The sequence below is a fragment of the Elgaria multicarinata genome, chromosome 1 (assembly GCF_023053635.1).
Source record: "Elgaria multicarinata webbii isolate HBS135686 ecotype San Diego chromosome 1, rElgMul1.1.pri, whole genome shotgun sequence".
Lineage (NCBI taxonomy): Eukaryota > Metazoa > Chordata > Lepidosauria > Squamata > Anguidae > Elgaria > Elgaria multicarinata.
In genome coordinates this window covers 70,041,194-70,057,514 of record NC_086171.1, presented here as the reverse complement: position 1 = coordinate 70,057,514, position 16,321 = coordinate 70,041,194, and the positions used below count along the sequence as shown (strand labels likewise).

The 16,321-nt window shown below is 42.2% G+C and overlaps 1 protein-coding gene across 1 annotated transcript in view; it reads left to right on the top strand.

Annotated features, from left to right (window-relative positions):
* The window catches only part of ITGA9 (integrin subunit alpha 9), a 249,188-nt gene that overhangs the window by 34,555 nt on the left and 198,312 nt on the right, over positions 1–16,321 (top strand). Inside the window, exons 5-9 of the mRNA XM_063129756.1 lie at positions 1,118–1,185; positions 3,223–3,352; positions 6,729–6,814; positions 8,735–8,803; positions 13,126–13,263. Coding sequence (XP_062985826.1) covers positions 1,118–1,185; positions 3,223–3,352; positions 6,729–6,814; positions 8,735–8,803; positions 13,126–13,263 — 491 coding nt within the window. The remainder of the gene's footprint in view (positions 1–1,117; positions 1,186–3,222; positions 3,353–6,728; positions 6,815–8,734; positions 8,804–13,125; positions 13,264–16,321) is intronic.

The window sequence follows — 16,321 nt, the reverse complement described above, 5'->3', positions numbered from 1 at the left end:
GTGTCAGTGGAATTGTGAATCTACTCTGGGTTTCAATCAGAACCAGTCAGAATTGTAAAGGAGCACCTTAGACAGCTCCTTTAGAGTTCTGACTGGTTCTGACGGAAACCCGGAGCAGATCCACTGCCCCACTGATATCGGAGCCACCAGCCTCCACAGGATTCAGAGTTGCAAAGCCCAGTCCAGAAGAAAAGTCAGGACTGGCATTGAGAATAGAAAAGTACTCCATGGGAGAGATGGTTGGGCTGCTCCATCAGCCCTGCCTCTGGTGATGTCAAGTTTTCTTGTGCCTCTTTTGTATTCTCTGGACCAGCTTTCCCCAAGCTGGTGCTCTCTGGATGTCTTGCACTTCAGGTCCCATTAGCTTGAGCCAGTTGTCAGGAATGTTGGGAATTGTAGTCCTGTTTTAGACTACAAAACAGAGGGCACCATGTTGGGGAAAGCTGCTCTGGGCTGTCCTGTATTAGTAGCAGCACCATCAACACAACCATCAATGTACGTGGCACTTTATGAACTAACACAAATAGGTCTCTGTCCTGAGGAGCTTACAAGTCTATATTGTTATGGGGAAAAGAGAACATAGAGAGAAGGGAAAGACAAAGGTAAAAAGGCAAGGGGAGAACTGGGAGAGGCAGGGGGAGCTGGATTAATGTGCTTCATCTTCATTCAGCTTGAGGACCAGCCAAAGGGTTCAGCTAGTCCTCCTTTGATCAATATTTTAATTAAGTTGCTGCAAGTAAATTGTCCAGCTCCCACTCCCATCCAGCTTTTATCGTTCCTTAGACTTATGAATGGCCTCCGACCCTAAACAGAGAGTTGTTTGCTTCAGATTTAGAAAACAGGAAGGGATTGTTATGCTGTCGCTGTCCCTCGACTGCTTGGTTTTGACAATAACCATGTATTGTGGTAGAGGAGACTGAATTTCTGAGTTCCATGAATTCCAGCGATTTCCCAGTGTTGGCTCTGCTGTGCAACTTGACTCTTAGCCACACATGTGGAACAAAGTGCCGGTGGTGGTGATGAGGTGGATGGTGCAACTGTGAACAGCACACATCTGGCAGGGACTGACATGACCGTGTCTCTTCCTCCCCTCCCCTTTATTTCTTCCCCGTGTTAGAGTACAAGAAGAAATATGGCGAAGAGCACGGCTCGTGTCAGGCTGGAATAGCAGGCTTCTTCTCAAAGGTAAGTAGTAGAGCTTTGCTGAGAAGTTCAAGGCTTCCTTGTGCACTCTAAAGAGACGTTGAATAAAGTATTATCCCCTTTGTCTTTTCAACTTCAGTAGAGCTTTCCCCTGACTTTGATATAGTCTTTTATCCTGCACCTTTGCATCTATGCTGCTGTGAGGGAATTTTATTTGATTTATGGCCTACGCACTGAGTCTGTACACTCCAGCCTCATTTCTTTAATGGGTACCTGCTTTGTCATCAGCAGCATATCCAGGTAGAACACTGGAAGTCGCATTGCACCAAGTCAATCAATCTAGCTTAGTACTGGCTTGGACTAGGGCTGGGGAACCGGTTTTACCCTGAGGCCTGGATTGCCTCCAGGGACACCTGGCAGAGGCTGGATGATGATGTTAAGGGATGGGCTTCTCCTTCCCAAAGCCCTCCCCCCACAAACTCCTGCTCCGACATCATTCACCCCACTTTCCCCATGCGTAAAGAGGCATGCAGGCATGGGCATTGCTGTGTGTCTCTCCCACCAAGGGGAAGGGGGGGTGGTCAGCTGGCACCTGGAGGAATGTCTTCTCCACATTCAGGCTGGTTGGGGAAGGTGAGGGAGAAAGGAAGGAAGCTGACTGAATCACGCCACAGCCCCTCTCCTGCCCCTCTCCCTTCTCGGAGGGGACAGGGCTTCATTCAAGACCTCATGGGGCCAAGTGAGGGCTGGCTTGGTGGCCAAATTTGGCTTCTGGGCTGGAGGTTTCCCATCCCTGGTCTACATTGACCTGCAGCAGCTCTCTGGGATTTCAGACTGGAGACTTAGGAATGGCGGTGTCTGTCAGTTTTGCTTTTTCCTGCATTCAATTTTTTTAAAACCTCAAGTTCTTTCTCTCCCAAACATGGAGACATTTGCGAGTTTTGGTAAATTCTTATCAGAAGAGAACTGAAGCTAAAGTCCCCCCGCACTTCATATCCCCTCGACCAAATTCAATAGATACAGCTATTCCCAGCATGGAGATGACCATGATGTATCTGCCTGCTAAAGCTGTTAAAGATGAAGAGCCTGTCAGAAAAAAATTAATAAATTGTCAGGACACCTTTGCATTTGTCCAAAAGGGTTTAATCATTCTGGATCATATGAATAACATTTGTGCCCCAATGTTCAAAAACAGTTCAGTGGGATCTTTCCAGGTTAATCTGGAATGGGTGGCAACTTTTGCGATAATGTGTTTGATCACAGGAGCTGTGTCAGCAGCAGCTGTTTCCTGACTTGTCTGCAGTATCAAGCCTGTTTCTTTTCCCATGCTCTGAACTCCCTTCGCCTGCTCCTCATTCAAAAGGTGGCTTTGAACTTTGAGTGCACTGCTTCGAGCTTCAGCCGCTTCAGAATGAGCAGGAAACATAGATAAATGGGTTCTGGGTCAAACAGGCAAGCGCCTAATGTACGAGCACTCAGGCCTGCTAACGTATGCAGTTTTCTGTTGTGAGATGGGTTGGTTGGTTGTCCCTAAGGGATATCCACTCACTGAAATAATGCATGTTTACTACAGATGTACATATTCAAGTGGCCGCCACAACTCCAGTGCTTATACCTATTAGAGTAGCCATTTCAAATTGTCCAGGTCTCATTTGTTGGTCTGGCAGAGAGTAGTTTGGCGGCCTAAGACACCCAGATTTTCTGAGGTACAGCCTGGACTTTTGTGAGGGCTTACTGTAGATGGCCTGTGAGAGTACTGAGGAGAAGTGTTGCGGATGGACACATTGTTAAAGAAAGGCCCTGAAAAAGTGGCAAGATTTCTTTGTTTGCTGCCATGCCTCAGTAGTTCACTGTATGCAATGCATAACATTTAATATTTGTTTTTAAGCTAAATTGGTCCTTTCTAAGCTTCTGTAGCATATTGTTACTGGATTTTTGGCAGCAAACCACCAGGGCCTTTTTTTTTTGCTGCTGCCACTGTCATACTACCAAATGTCATCAGGTAGCAGTGAGCAGCTGTCTACCCTCTGGAACACTTTATTGTTCAGATTTAAGGTGATGAAACTCTTCTTTCGGTAGGAACTGGTCATCATGGGAGCTCCAGGGTCTTACTACTGGACAGGAACCATCAAAGTACTGAATCTTACTGATAATACATATTTCAGACTGAATGATGAATCTGTGATAGCCAAGCGGTACACATACCTTGGTAAGTGTTGTGGACCTCCTGACTGTTACTAGTATCAAATCTTGGCTGCAGTCTAGACTCTGTTTCCCCCCACTATGTATAATACATAAATGTCTGATTGCTTTAGCCCTATTGGTTTAAACCAGTGCATTCTGGGAAACCTGGGATTCTGTGATAGCTTGTCAGATTCTTTTCAGTGACAAGACCAGTAATCATACACAGACATTCCTGAATGAATTGAGAACTTACTACTACTGATCTTCTCTGGAGTGTTAGCGGTACAAGAGAGTGTCAGATGTGTCTTGGGGTGCACTCTCAAATCACATGGGTAATGGTGTGGTCAGCAGACCTGGACAGTAAGTGCCTGTTCAGACAACACGCTAAGCCATGGTTAGGCCACTTACCCTTTCGCAGCAAATCGTTAGTGAGCGTGATTAAACCATGGTTATGTAGCCCCCATAATTAGGAATGGTTCACATTACGTGTTAAGTCATGGTTCACACAACACATAAAGCTATAATGTTTAATTCAAAATGCTTAACCGCTGTGGCTTACTGTGTCATCTGAACAGGGTTTAAGCCTCATAAATAGGGCATGTGTATTATAAAGCACCTCAAGATCTTCTGCAAAATGTAGGAGTTCCATAAGAGATGTGCAGGAATGCCTCAGCAGACCACAGTGTGGAAGGATTCTCTGAAGGCACAAAGTCTGAAAACTGCCAAACCAAGCTCTAGGTTGGGACTCTACTCCCAGCCCCAGTCAAGGATCTTGTATAGAATTGGTTAAGTCTACTTTCCATGTTATGTATAAATCATCACCTTTAAATCTTGTGGCTTTCTTCTTCTTCTATATCCTGTAAATTTTAGCTCTTTGAGCAGGCATAGATCTCTGTCAGGAAAATCTCAGCACCCTCAGACAACTACAAATCCCAGTGTCCCTTGTGGGAGGCCATGATAATTCATCATTAACTTCTGTATGTGGTATAGCTGTAGTCTCGGTGTTCATTTTTGCCCATCATTGAAGTGGTCATAACATATTTGCAAGAGTAATTAATTAATCATCTCAATGTAAAGAAGTTCTTTATCAATGAATCATTGTTCCAAAGAAAATCTGCCAGGATAAGATAGGGATGGAAGCATTGTTACCAGAGGAAACATAGATTAAAAATGCAGTGAATGTCACAAGAGAAATACTGTGCATCTAATGGCTTTTGTCCAGTCCCCAGTGACCATTTGCTCTGATTATGGAAACATTGACAGACAGGCATCCATTTTCCCCACTTGTTTGGCATGTGAAGCTAAAGCGATGCTTTTAAAAATGGGAGATGGACCTCTTGTCTTCAGCCCACTGCCCTTGTTTGTTTATTTGTTTTAAAAACCCACTTAGTAAAAGCCACTTGAGAATAGTTAAACGAGAGATGGATGTGTATGCTGAGGTTTTCGCTTTGAATAGATCTGAAGAACAGTGTTTAGCCTGCAGATAACAAGCCTATAATTCATAGCACAGGGAGGGAAAGGTAGCTCTGAATGACAGCCTTACAAGGAAAAGGAGCTGAACATTTTCTACTGCAGACCCTTCCTACCTCATAATATAGCATTGTTTAGAACTGAGTACAGAAGATGGGCCTCTAATTAATCAACTGGATTTTTGGCATAGTAGATTCTAATTTGGTATAGAAATGGACCAATTTACAACACTTAACGATATATACAATATTATAATTGTGTTATCTACAGGTGTACTGGTAATGAATGTGTGTGAGTGTATTTGACATATTGTTATAATTACTTGTTAGTGTTTGGAATTGGGAGGGAGGGATTGATGTACTTGTTATTTTTGAAAAATGCTATATAAACAATTAAAAATGTAAATTTAAAAAAGAAAAAATGAAAGTAATCTATAACAACTGTTGAAAATCCATGTTTATACCTTAAGAAAACCTAGCAATATTTAAGTAAAAAGAGAAAAGAAAAGGCAAAGTGATCCATGTTATTGATCTCTGTTTCAAATAAAGTCTCCGTGTTTGATGTATGATTTCTATTAAAGACTTCGTACCCAAGCAGAGGTCTTGTTAAAGCATTCACTTTGGGTCTCTTCCCTATCCTCCCCTCCCCTTTCCTTAGGCTTCTCAAGAAGCTTGGCATAGCAGTTAAGAACATAGGAAGAGTCCAGCAGTCTGAACAAGGTGGACATGAATGCAATAGCACCCTGCTGTTTGTATTCCCCAGCAACTGGTGTTAACACTGGAGGTAGCATATAGCTATCGTGACTAATAACCATGACTGCAATACCCCTGATAGGTGGCCATCCAGCTTCTGCTTAAAAGGAGAGCCTACCGCTTTCCAAGGCAGCTCATACCACCAGAAGGTTCCTCCTAACGATAGTCTAAATCTGTTTTCTTGAAATTTGAACCCATTGGTTCAAGTGCTACACCCTGGAGCAACAGAAAAGAAATCTGCTCTTCGGATATAGGAAGATGGCTTCGTCTTCATAAGAACATAAGAGCCCTGCTGGATCAGACCAAGGACCCATTTAGTCCAGCATTTTGTTCACACAGTGGCCAACCAGCTGCCCACAGGAAATCCACAAACAAGACATGAGCAACAGCACCCTCCTGCCCATGTTCCCCAGTAACAGGTGTACATAGGCATACTGCCTCTGATACTGGGGGTAGCGTATAGCCATCAGGACTGGTAACCATTGGTAGCGTTATCCTCCATAAATTTGGCCAAATGCCCTTTTAAAGCCATTCAAATTGGTGTCCATCAGTACAACTTGTGGTAGCAAATTCCATATTTAACTATGTACTCTATGAAGAACAATTGACCATTTATTTGTACTCTTTACTTTCTGTTCTTCAACCATTTACTGTTTCATAAGAGGATCTCTTCTCATACCCCCATAACTATTCAGTGAACACTGTTCCTTTTGGTGTAAAGAGAAACTATCACTCAGCAGGCCTGAAAGATAGTGTCTTCCACCTAAATCAATCAGTGTGATTTTTTGTGATTTTCTAGTTTTAGTGCTTTTGCTCTTTCCTTGAGAATCCTATCCTTTTTTAAAAACAACAACATGCCATTTTCTGACTCAACCTATTGCCCTTGAGATCTCCAAGGCTTCTGTCCACACTTTCAGTCTTGTCTTTGAGAAAAGCATTTCCAGCCTTGAATTGAGTGCCAGCAAGTTCCTGTTCTGCAGAAGTAGACCTCTTGTGGCATTGTTTCCTCCTCCCCCTCTATAATGCTAGTATACTTACCCTCTAGGAGAAGAGAAATACTAATCTTGCTTTCATCCAGATGGCTGACCTCTTCCCCGGACCGGTTTCCTTTTCTGAATGTGTTTGTCATTTCTTTCCTCCGCTCCTCCTAATTGTCCACCCGAAAAATGACTCCCTCAGGATATGCAGTGACAGCAGGTCACTTCTCCCAGCTGACAACCACAGACATCGTGGGAGGAGCTCCCCAGGATGGAGGCATCGGAAAGGTGTGGCTGTCGAACAAACGTTATCTTGTGTACGAATAATGTGGCAATGTTTGATTTAGTTTCTGGGGGAAAATATGAATGAGAGGTTTGGGGTTTGCAATAATTTGAGTGGTACCCCTGAAAAGGATTTATCAATACAGGCTTGGAGTGTTTGGGGAGGAGGAGTCAAAATTGCTTGGAAGTCCACCATTTCTCCCCACAAATTCTACCTTCCCACAGCAGCCCTTGCCCCCCATTCCACATTGTCCGGCCAGCTCCCCATCCAACCCTCTGGAGTGGCTTTGGGGGGCATGTGGCTGCAGTGGGGAGTGGGGGAAACTTCCCTTTGTGAACTTCCCTAACTTATCCTTAGATCCAAGCCATTCTTAGATATTGTTTATGTAAAACCTATTAAAATGCACAGTACATTGTTTGTAATGTTTGTCTTCCTTAGATTTGAAATAACTGACTGCAATGATATAGGGTGCCTCCCAATCCTGAGTTGAACCTGTTTAGTGCTGCCTGGCCAAACCGTCAGTGGTTTTGCAGGGCCATGGACAGACTTATGAGTGCATGCTTTGATGGTAATCTTATAGACTAGGGATAGCCAGCCTTTTTGAGAAGTGTGCCAAAACTGGAGTTCAACATATGAAAGGATGTCCCTGTAGTGCATGCAAAAGCAAAGAGCTTGCTTGTGTGTATACTCACATGTGCATCCAGATGCATGCCATATCTTAGGTGTGGTCTTTACTTTCATCTAGGGCTACACACCTAGATAAATGCAATTCATTGCTTTATCTCACACCAGCGTGTTTAGGGGGCAACCACCCCATGAGTAAAATATTTTGAGGGTGGCAGAAGATTAATTATGATCACCATGGCATTAAATATATATCTGAAGGACACCTTTTTTCTGCATGAACTTGTCCATAAAGCGGATTGGATCCAGAGATTTACTCACGGAAGGGTGGGCATGGAAGCTGATTTACTTACCCCTCCTCTAGCCCCCAGAACAGCCTTTACCTTGCTCCAAATGGCCACATCTTTGATGGTTAGGTGCATGAATACTAGAGACAGTGGGCCTGTTCACAAGAGACCTTAAACCCTGCTGGTTAAGGCTTTTGGTTAAGCAGCGGAGTTTAAGGTGTCTTGTGCAATGTGTTTTGCTAAACCCTGCTCACTCACTAACCACAGTTGAATCGTCTGCAGCAGGGTTAGCGGCTCTAACCAAGGCTTAAAGTGTTGTGTGTGACAGCACCGTTTGTGGTTACTGTTAACCCCAGAGAACCACAGTTTCACTAACCACAGAGCCTGAAGTGTCGTCTGAGCAGGCCCGATGTGTTGTGGCATATTTGCCTAGCTCCTATTATGATTTATTTTAGATGCCTAATGAAAACTGTTTTATTTACCAAATCTTTTGGTGGGTTTTCACTGTGGATGGCATTTATTTTTTTATCTGTTTAGTGCTGCTGTTTATTTTATATATTTTATAGTTAATTTTGGTTATATTCTTAGCATTTGTATTGCATTTACATTATTTTCAACTTCAATTTGGTGCAGACACAGGGGGAAAAATATTTTAGGGTGCTTCCAGGATGAGGTTTTTATTGTGCAATTGCCTTGCTTCATTCACAGAGTTTTATGGTGGGCCCAGAAAATGTATTGGGTTTGTAACCCTCCCCTATTCTCCCACTGCTTCTTCCAACTTTTTTTTCTTATGGAAAGAAATTCATTTAGGAGGAAAAGGCAGAGTAACTGCACAAGTTCTTTTTATTGGCAGTGCAGGGAGCCCTCCATTTGGAAGTACTCTTACATAAATAAATAAAAATACTTATAAACATAAAAATGAAGCCGCACTTCACTAAACAATAACAAATGATTCCATATGATAACACTTGCGGTGGAATTAAATTACTTCATATTTTCTGTATATCTCTGTAGGTATACATTTTTCGCACCGATAAGAGGTCTGGTTCGTTAATAAAGATTTTTCAGGCTTCAGGTAAAAAGGTAAGTAATCCTTAAACAGAAAAAGATTGTTTTTACTTTGTAAGGAATGAAGAACTACTTCTCTCAGTACTTCTAATTAATTCTGATTATATCTACTCACAAATACATGTCTTGGGGGAGCAGCTTCTGTTTTCTCACATTCAAGGCTGGACTACTTTTTCCCCTATATCCTACTTTTTTCCCTATATCATAAGCATGGGAGGCTGATGTGGATTGGAACCCTGGTGTGGAGGGTGAGGGAGTTTTAACCGCCCCTGCTGATACCCCAATCTGGATCCCCTCTCATGATTGCTATTAGTATCTCTAATAAAAAGACATAGCAGCTGTACATCTTTAGAGTAATATGCCATTTGGGTCTACAAATCATTTCGCTGCCTGAGGTAAAACAGCAAATAGCACCCCACTCTCAAGTTAAAGCCCATAATACCCAAGGTGAGTCAAAAAGGCAGAAAATCCCACAGATATCTCAAATGAAATGCTTAATAACTTGCTGCCTTTTCATAACACCCCAATTAAGTTGCCTGAGGTGGCTGCCTCACTCCACCTAATGGTAAGGCCTGTCCTAGCCAATTCCTTTTCCTCAGTGCCATTTTGCACATGATTATTTCCCACATGGATACCTCATCTGTTTATTATTTATTTATTTAATACATTTTTATACCGCCTAATAGCTGAAGCTCTGTGGGCAGTTCACAAAAATTAAAACCATGTAAAGCATAATAAAACAACCAACAGTCTAAAAACACAAATACAAAATACAATATAAAAAAGCACAACCTGGATAAAACCACACAGCAGAAATTGATATAAATTAAAATATGGAATTAAAACAGCAAAGTTTAAATGTAACAGCTGGGGTGTCACAGCAGAGAAAGCCCTCCTCCTAGTAGCCACCTGCCTCACTTCCTTTGGCAGGGGCTCATGTAGGTATGTTGGGTGGAACAGACACATGAGTACTCATTGTAAGTGATAACTAACCCATATAGTAATACCTGTCTGAGAAAATTCCATGTGTAGAATAGCCTTTTGGTCATGTTGATACTGAGCCCTTTGGGAAATTGTGTTCAAATGTTTCAAAACGTATCAGAAGAAAAAAAAAACTTTTTAGTTGTGAAATGTATGTCTGAGGTACAGGTAATAGGAAATTATAAAAAGGTCTAATATTTTCTTGGGCTCAACAGCAAAGGTGCTGGACCCTGGAGCACGCAGAGACAATCCCTCCATTTTCCTGGGGTAATCCTTAGGTCTAGCTAAGGCCTAAGAGTAGTTCAGATAGGGGCAGATATTCTGTCAGTTTTGGTTTCTCATTTCTTCCGCCCTAAATTTGGTTTGTTTTGAAATTTGAGAATTTCTCCATTCTTAAATTCAGTTCATCCCAAACTTTGAGATTTTTTTTAAGTTTGCATGAAAACTCATAAGCATTATTGGGCACATTTCTCCTAGGACATGCGTTTTTGTATGCAGTTTTGCCCAATATGCACTTTTTTCCTTGTGCAAACAATTTTCCTAATATAATGCATTTTTGCTTGTTATTTCCTCTAATATACACATTTTTAAACACATTTTTAATTGGAGAATTCCATTGAGAAATTTGAAGGACTGCGAATTTCCAAGTATAACTGAATTTTGGTTTGCATAGTGGTTCAAAAGTGCAAATTTATTTAAGTTTCCATTAAAATGTGAACTGAATGAATTTTTCCATCATCCCTAGTCTCTGAGTTATGAGTTGCTTACGCTGAGGAAGTTGGCCAGAATCAGTAGTTTTAGAGCACCTTGCGAATCTAGTTGGATATTTGTGTCATGTGATGCTTGCTGAATTGATAGCAGCAAGGTCACCCTTTAATTTTTGTGAACTGCCCAGAAAGCGTCATCTATTGGGTGGTATAGAAATGAAATGGTATAGAAAGGGCTTCCTATTCACTACTGGGCCAGGTTTAAGGTTCTTGTACTTGTGTACAAAGCCCTAAATGACTTGGGACCAGGATACCTGAGATAGCGCCTTCTCCCCTACCAACCTGCCCGGTCACTGAGGTCATCCGAGGGCATGTCCTGGTGGTTCCACATAGACCCATCCTCTGATTGGAGTCCACCAGGGGAAGAGCCTTCAGTGTGGTGCCCCCCTTCTATGGAATTCTTCTGGAGGTCAGGCAGGCGCCAACTTTGTATTCCTTTCGGCGACTCCTTAAAACGTCATTGTTCCAGGAAGCCTTTCCTTAGTGACAAGCCACGGTTCACGGTCACTTTTCATTTTGCTTCTTTTAAAAATCTATTTTAAGGTGTTTTATTCTGTTTTTATTGTACTGTATCTTGTACACCACTCTGAAATTTTGAATAGGGAGCAGTATATAAATATTGTAAATTAATAAATAAAATAAATAATATGCAGTGATTATGCTGTAGCAGACCACAGATCAAGCCAGTGGCCCGGGCTAGCAAAAGGACAGGTATGTTTGGGTATCCACTGAGGACCCAGACATCAGCAGGACCCCAATGACAAGAACACCCTGGAGTTGCTTCTCCTCTTCACCGTTACAAATTGCTTGTTCCCCTGTCTCTTGCTCTGACCCAGATAATGGTGCTGGTGAGAAGAAGGAGCAATCGATGCCCCCACTAACTTGCTCACTGGCTGTCAAGCAAGCAAATGGTGGTGATCAGGAATGAGGAGGAGGAGCAATAGCTGGTGACAAAGGTGATGAGAAGATAGACTCACCAAGGCAGGCCCCCCTGTTGAGGGCGTCTTGCCCCAGGCCCTTCAAAAACCTGTAACGTGGCTACAATGGCACCTAGGGCAAGGTACCCGACTGCTTCCACCACAGTCCTCACTGCTAACGGTGCCTAGTTCCTTTTAAGAGATTGGAAACCATGTGTAAGTTAATGGTGCCAGATGTGAAAAGTGAAAAGTGATGGTTCTCACAGTAACACCAGGTCACCCACTCTGCACAATAATGTTGCAGTTGGGTAAACAACAGCCTTTTCCCATCTGAAGTGGTCTAAATCTATTGTTCACTGAGTATTATATATGTATATAAAACCCCAACAATGCTGTATGAAAGTCTTACAAACAAAGAGGAATCCACAAGAGAGTGAAATGCTAAATGTTTGACCTTCAGTCCACGAAAGCAAACAAATTAGAAACTGAAGCTGATACTTGCCGTTTAGTCTCTTCCCGACTTCCTGCAGTGGCTTGTAAACAGTATTTGCAACTTTCTGCACTGAAAGGTCAGTTTTGACTCCATGCTGATAGGTGTGGCTGCTGCCCCATGACTGATGTCATACATTGGCTGGAACCTCTGGCTCATTTTGGTCAAAGACCCTTTGAGTGACCAAATTAAGGAGGGGAGGGAAGCACAGCTGTCCAGGCAGTATGCAGCATGAGGTGCAATTAATGATGTTAGTGTCAGTGGTTTTCCATAATAGTTTGATGTCTCTTTACTTCAAAATAGTTTTCAGCAGTAAAATAAAGGTAATCAGACGTGGGTGCAATTTGGCACCAGATTAGTGTCACGTGGCCCTAATTTCATAGTGGGTGAATAAAGAGAAAAGGTTAGCAAGTGGCTGTGTTGTGTGGTAAAAATCCAGAGCCAACGTAACCATTCAGGGCAGATTTTCATGTTATGACTGCCACTTGGAAATTGTGCTAGATGCATCTATATGGTGGGAAGAATAATTTGTGACAGCTGTTCACCCTGTAGTGTGGAGAAATTCCATGCAAATAAATGCCAGCTATCACCACCATCACCAAAAATATGTGGTGTTGGTGTGGAAATTCTTCCCGTACTAGGGCTAATCCATATGGTGTGTGGCCTTCAGTCTTACGGCTGCTGCATTGAGCCAACCCTTTGATAGATATAAACAAAAATGGGTCCTCACTTTCTACTTGTCTGCCATCTTTATACTTTTTTGTTAAATTAACAAGCCACAAAAGCAGATTTGGGGTAGATTCTTGAGTTGACGAAATGCTATTTAGGGCTTTCAGTGCCAATAACTTTCAGTGCCAGTAACCCACAACAACATTAGCACATTTCTAAGCTTGATTTGCTTGACTTTTGCTACATAGCAATAACTAACTTTTAAATTATAACTCAAGTTGTGATGGGTTTTCTCATTAATAATAATAAAACTAATCTGTCCCAGCTGGCCACAAAAGCCAAAACAAAAAAACCCCAAACCCAGCAACAACCCAAAGGTACTTCCTAAAACTGCTGGTGTGAGATAAGGCAGCAAGTTTGCGATTTCAATTGCAAATAAAGAAAAGCATAAATGATTTCCTCTTGTGTGTGGGCAGATACTGAATGCTTTGTTATGACTCGGCTTGGTTACAGATGGGCTCTTACTTTGGCTCCTCCTTATGTGCAGTTGATCTGAATTCTGACGGACTTTCAGACCTCCTGGTTGGAGCGCCCATGTTTTCTGAAATCCGGGATGAAGGTCAAGTCACTGTCTACCTCAGCAGAGGAAATGTAAGTATGTAAAAGAGCAGAGCGAATGGACTAGGGAAATCCCTTGAATACTTAACTTGGATCAGCTGTATTGTATCATGTCAGTACTGCTTAAGAGCATTGGCCCATTTCTGTTCAAGATTAGGTAGGTATAAATATACGTGGGGACCGCTATAGTTTTATGCAGTAGGCCCCAAAGGCCAAGAATACACAAGAGATAGTGATGTCACAATTCTGAGCACAGATGACATATATTTATTTACTGCATTTCTATCCCACCTTTTTTCCTCCAAGGAACCCAAGGCAGTGTACATAATCCTCCTTCTCTCCATTTTATCCTGACAAAAGCATCCCTGTGAAGTAGGATTCCTTATCTAGCTTTAAACCAGGGTTTGTATAATCTAGGGTTTGCTTATTCACATCATGGTTTATTAAATCATAATGTTTGCGCTTTTGTTATGTGCTCTGTGTGGAGAAAACCACTCCCATTGCCAAATTAGCTAATGAGTTCTAATTCAACATCTTTCTTCTTTGTTTAAATATAGTCACTTTAAGACCAGCCCTTGGAGTTTGAAGTAAGATGGTTTAACCTACAACACAAATCCAATTGTGAGAATTGAATCCATGTGAAAAGTGGTGACAGAATAATTTTGATTCTGTTGAAACCAAGCAGTGTAAAAGTTATTCGGAAAAGAAACAACAATTCATTGAAAAGCTGAATGTTGCAAAACAACTGTGACCCAATGGTAGTCTAGGGAAATAATCAACATTAGCTTCCTGTCCTCTGAAACGACCATGACTACTTTGGAAGGAACATGAGCCATATGGGCTTTCTCAGAGACTCTTCTGTTTGCGAAAATGTCTCTCTTCCTAAATAAATGCTACTTGAGCTTTGGGTTTTACCATAGGGGTTACAAACCATAACTATGCAGGTCAGTTAAGGTAAACAAGACGCAGTAGCATGCCACAAGTTGGAGTCTTTTTTCAGACTGTTGAAGAGGAAGTATAGTACAATGACAGAGGTTTAGGCTTAAAGCATTTCAAATGCAGTATGGCATTGGATAAGCCAGGCTTCTCCAACCTGGTGCCCTCCAGATGTTTTGGATCAGTCTCAACCAGAATAGCCATTGGTCGAGAATACTAGGAGTTGTAGTCCAAAACATCTGGGGGGGCATCAAGTTAGAAAAAGGTAAATGGGGGGGCCCTTTTGGATTGGATGAAATAATCCTGACAGATGTTCAGCTGTCAACACTGAATTTTGGAGTGGTAGATTCAGTTTCTGTTTGGATTGCAAAATTCTTTGACTCCAGTCAGTTAAATTTTCCAAGTTCTACCGCAGGTCAGTAACACTTGTAATCATGTCATTTGTGTTCCGGCCATTCTCTTGAGTGTTCAGAATGGAGTACAGTGAGATATCCCTTTTCATCCTTAGAAGAAGTAAGTTGGGGTGAGAAACAACCCAGCATGGAGTTAAACCCAGATTTCTCCAGTGGTTATGATGCACAGGAGGCAAAAGCAGTTATACAACTTTATAAGATTAAATCTAGGAGCTCTCCCCAAAAGGAAATTAAAATATTATCTCTGAGTAATAGCAGATGATGGTGATGATGATGTAATACCCCTGTGAAGCTTTACTTAATTAATCCTATTAGAAATTTTGTTCTAGACTTGTCAGTAGTCCTATTCATGCATTATTTTAAATTGTAGGGGAATGACACATAACAGGGACATGGGGTTGGATGTTCCTGTTCCTGTTGGTTCTACTCCCGACCATCCAACATTGAGTAAGTAGATCTGAAGGAGAATTCTTTGAACACCAGCAGGATGTGTTTAGAATTCTCTCCATGATCAGGAACTCAGATTGTGCAAAGTTCCCAGTCACAGGAGGATTTTCAGCACATTCAGCTGATCACACTTAGAATCTGCCTTGATCTATCTGTTCAACGTAGGAGGGTTGTGGGTTGAGGTGGTACTCACGTGGCCCTGCTCTCCCTCCATGTGTTATCCCCCCTGCTTTAAAGTAGAGATGGGGTGTCTCTGGCCAGGAGGCCAAATACAGCCTGTGGGGTAAGGGACATCCAGCTTCTTCCTCAGCTCCGACTCCCTCTCCCAGAAAGGTAAAGCGCTTAATTTATTGGAGACTACAGCAGTTGATTGGAAACTACAGCTTTTCCTTCCTTTTCTCAGTGCTCACTGGTGAAAAGCTCTCATCTCCAATCAGCTGCTGATTGGGGTGGGGTTGGGAAGGAAGACGCTGAGTGATTCAGACTTGCTTACTTCTGAGTAGGGATGCCAAGGCTTGCCTTGCATACTTCTGAGTAGGCATACATAGTCTTACTTCTGAGTAAGCTTAAAATAGTTAAGATTAACATTTTGGCCCCACCCACTCTGCCTTTGCCCTCCCCCTCGATGGAATGTGCCCCCCCCCCCGAGGCCTTTGCCAGATTGGAATTTGGCCCTTGGGGTAAAAAAAAGGCTCCCAGCTCTGCTTTGAAGCAATGTTTGAATGGAGCTATAATGGTACGAACTATCAGAACCATTCTATTTGATCCTAAACTTTACCTCGCATCACTTGCATTCACTACACACATGCCATAAGAAAGTCACTTTGCACATGCAGTATTACTGTACTACACATGGACCCTTAGGGTAAACCTCATGAAATTATACCTTGCGCTCAGTGCTGAAGCAAAGGAAAGCTCAATAAAAACGTAATGTTTGCCTCCTTATTTGTGTTTCGGATTCATTATGTAGTTTTTCTTTATGTCAGCAACTTTCTGAAGACCTCCCAAAATACTTTATTACAATTTCCAGCAACTAGTCTCTCCTTGTTCACTAAGAAAGAGGAGAAAAGACCCCTTGGGATAGACACAGAGCGGGTTGGAACAGCCAAGGTTTGTTTCCTTGTGGAAATATTCTCTTGCACTTGAGGTATAGGGTGGATTGCAGAAGTTGACTTAAAAGCAGGTGTGAAAAATATGTCAGCATTTTTGTGGGAGTTCTGGTAGAATTTAAAGGCAAAACTTTGTGTGGCTTGATTGTTCTACTAGACTCCCTCCCTCAACTAAAAAAAAGCTGG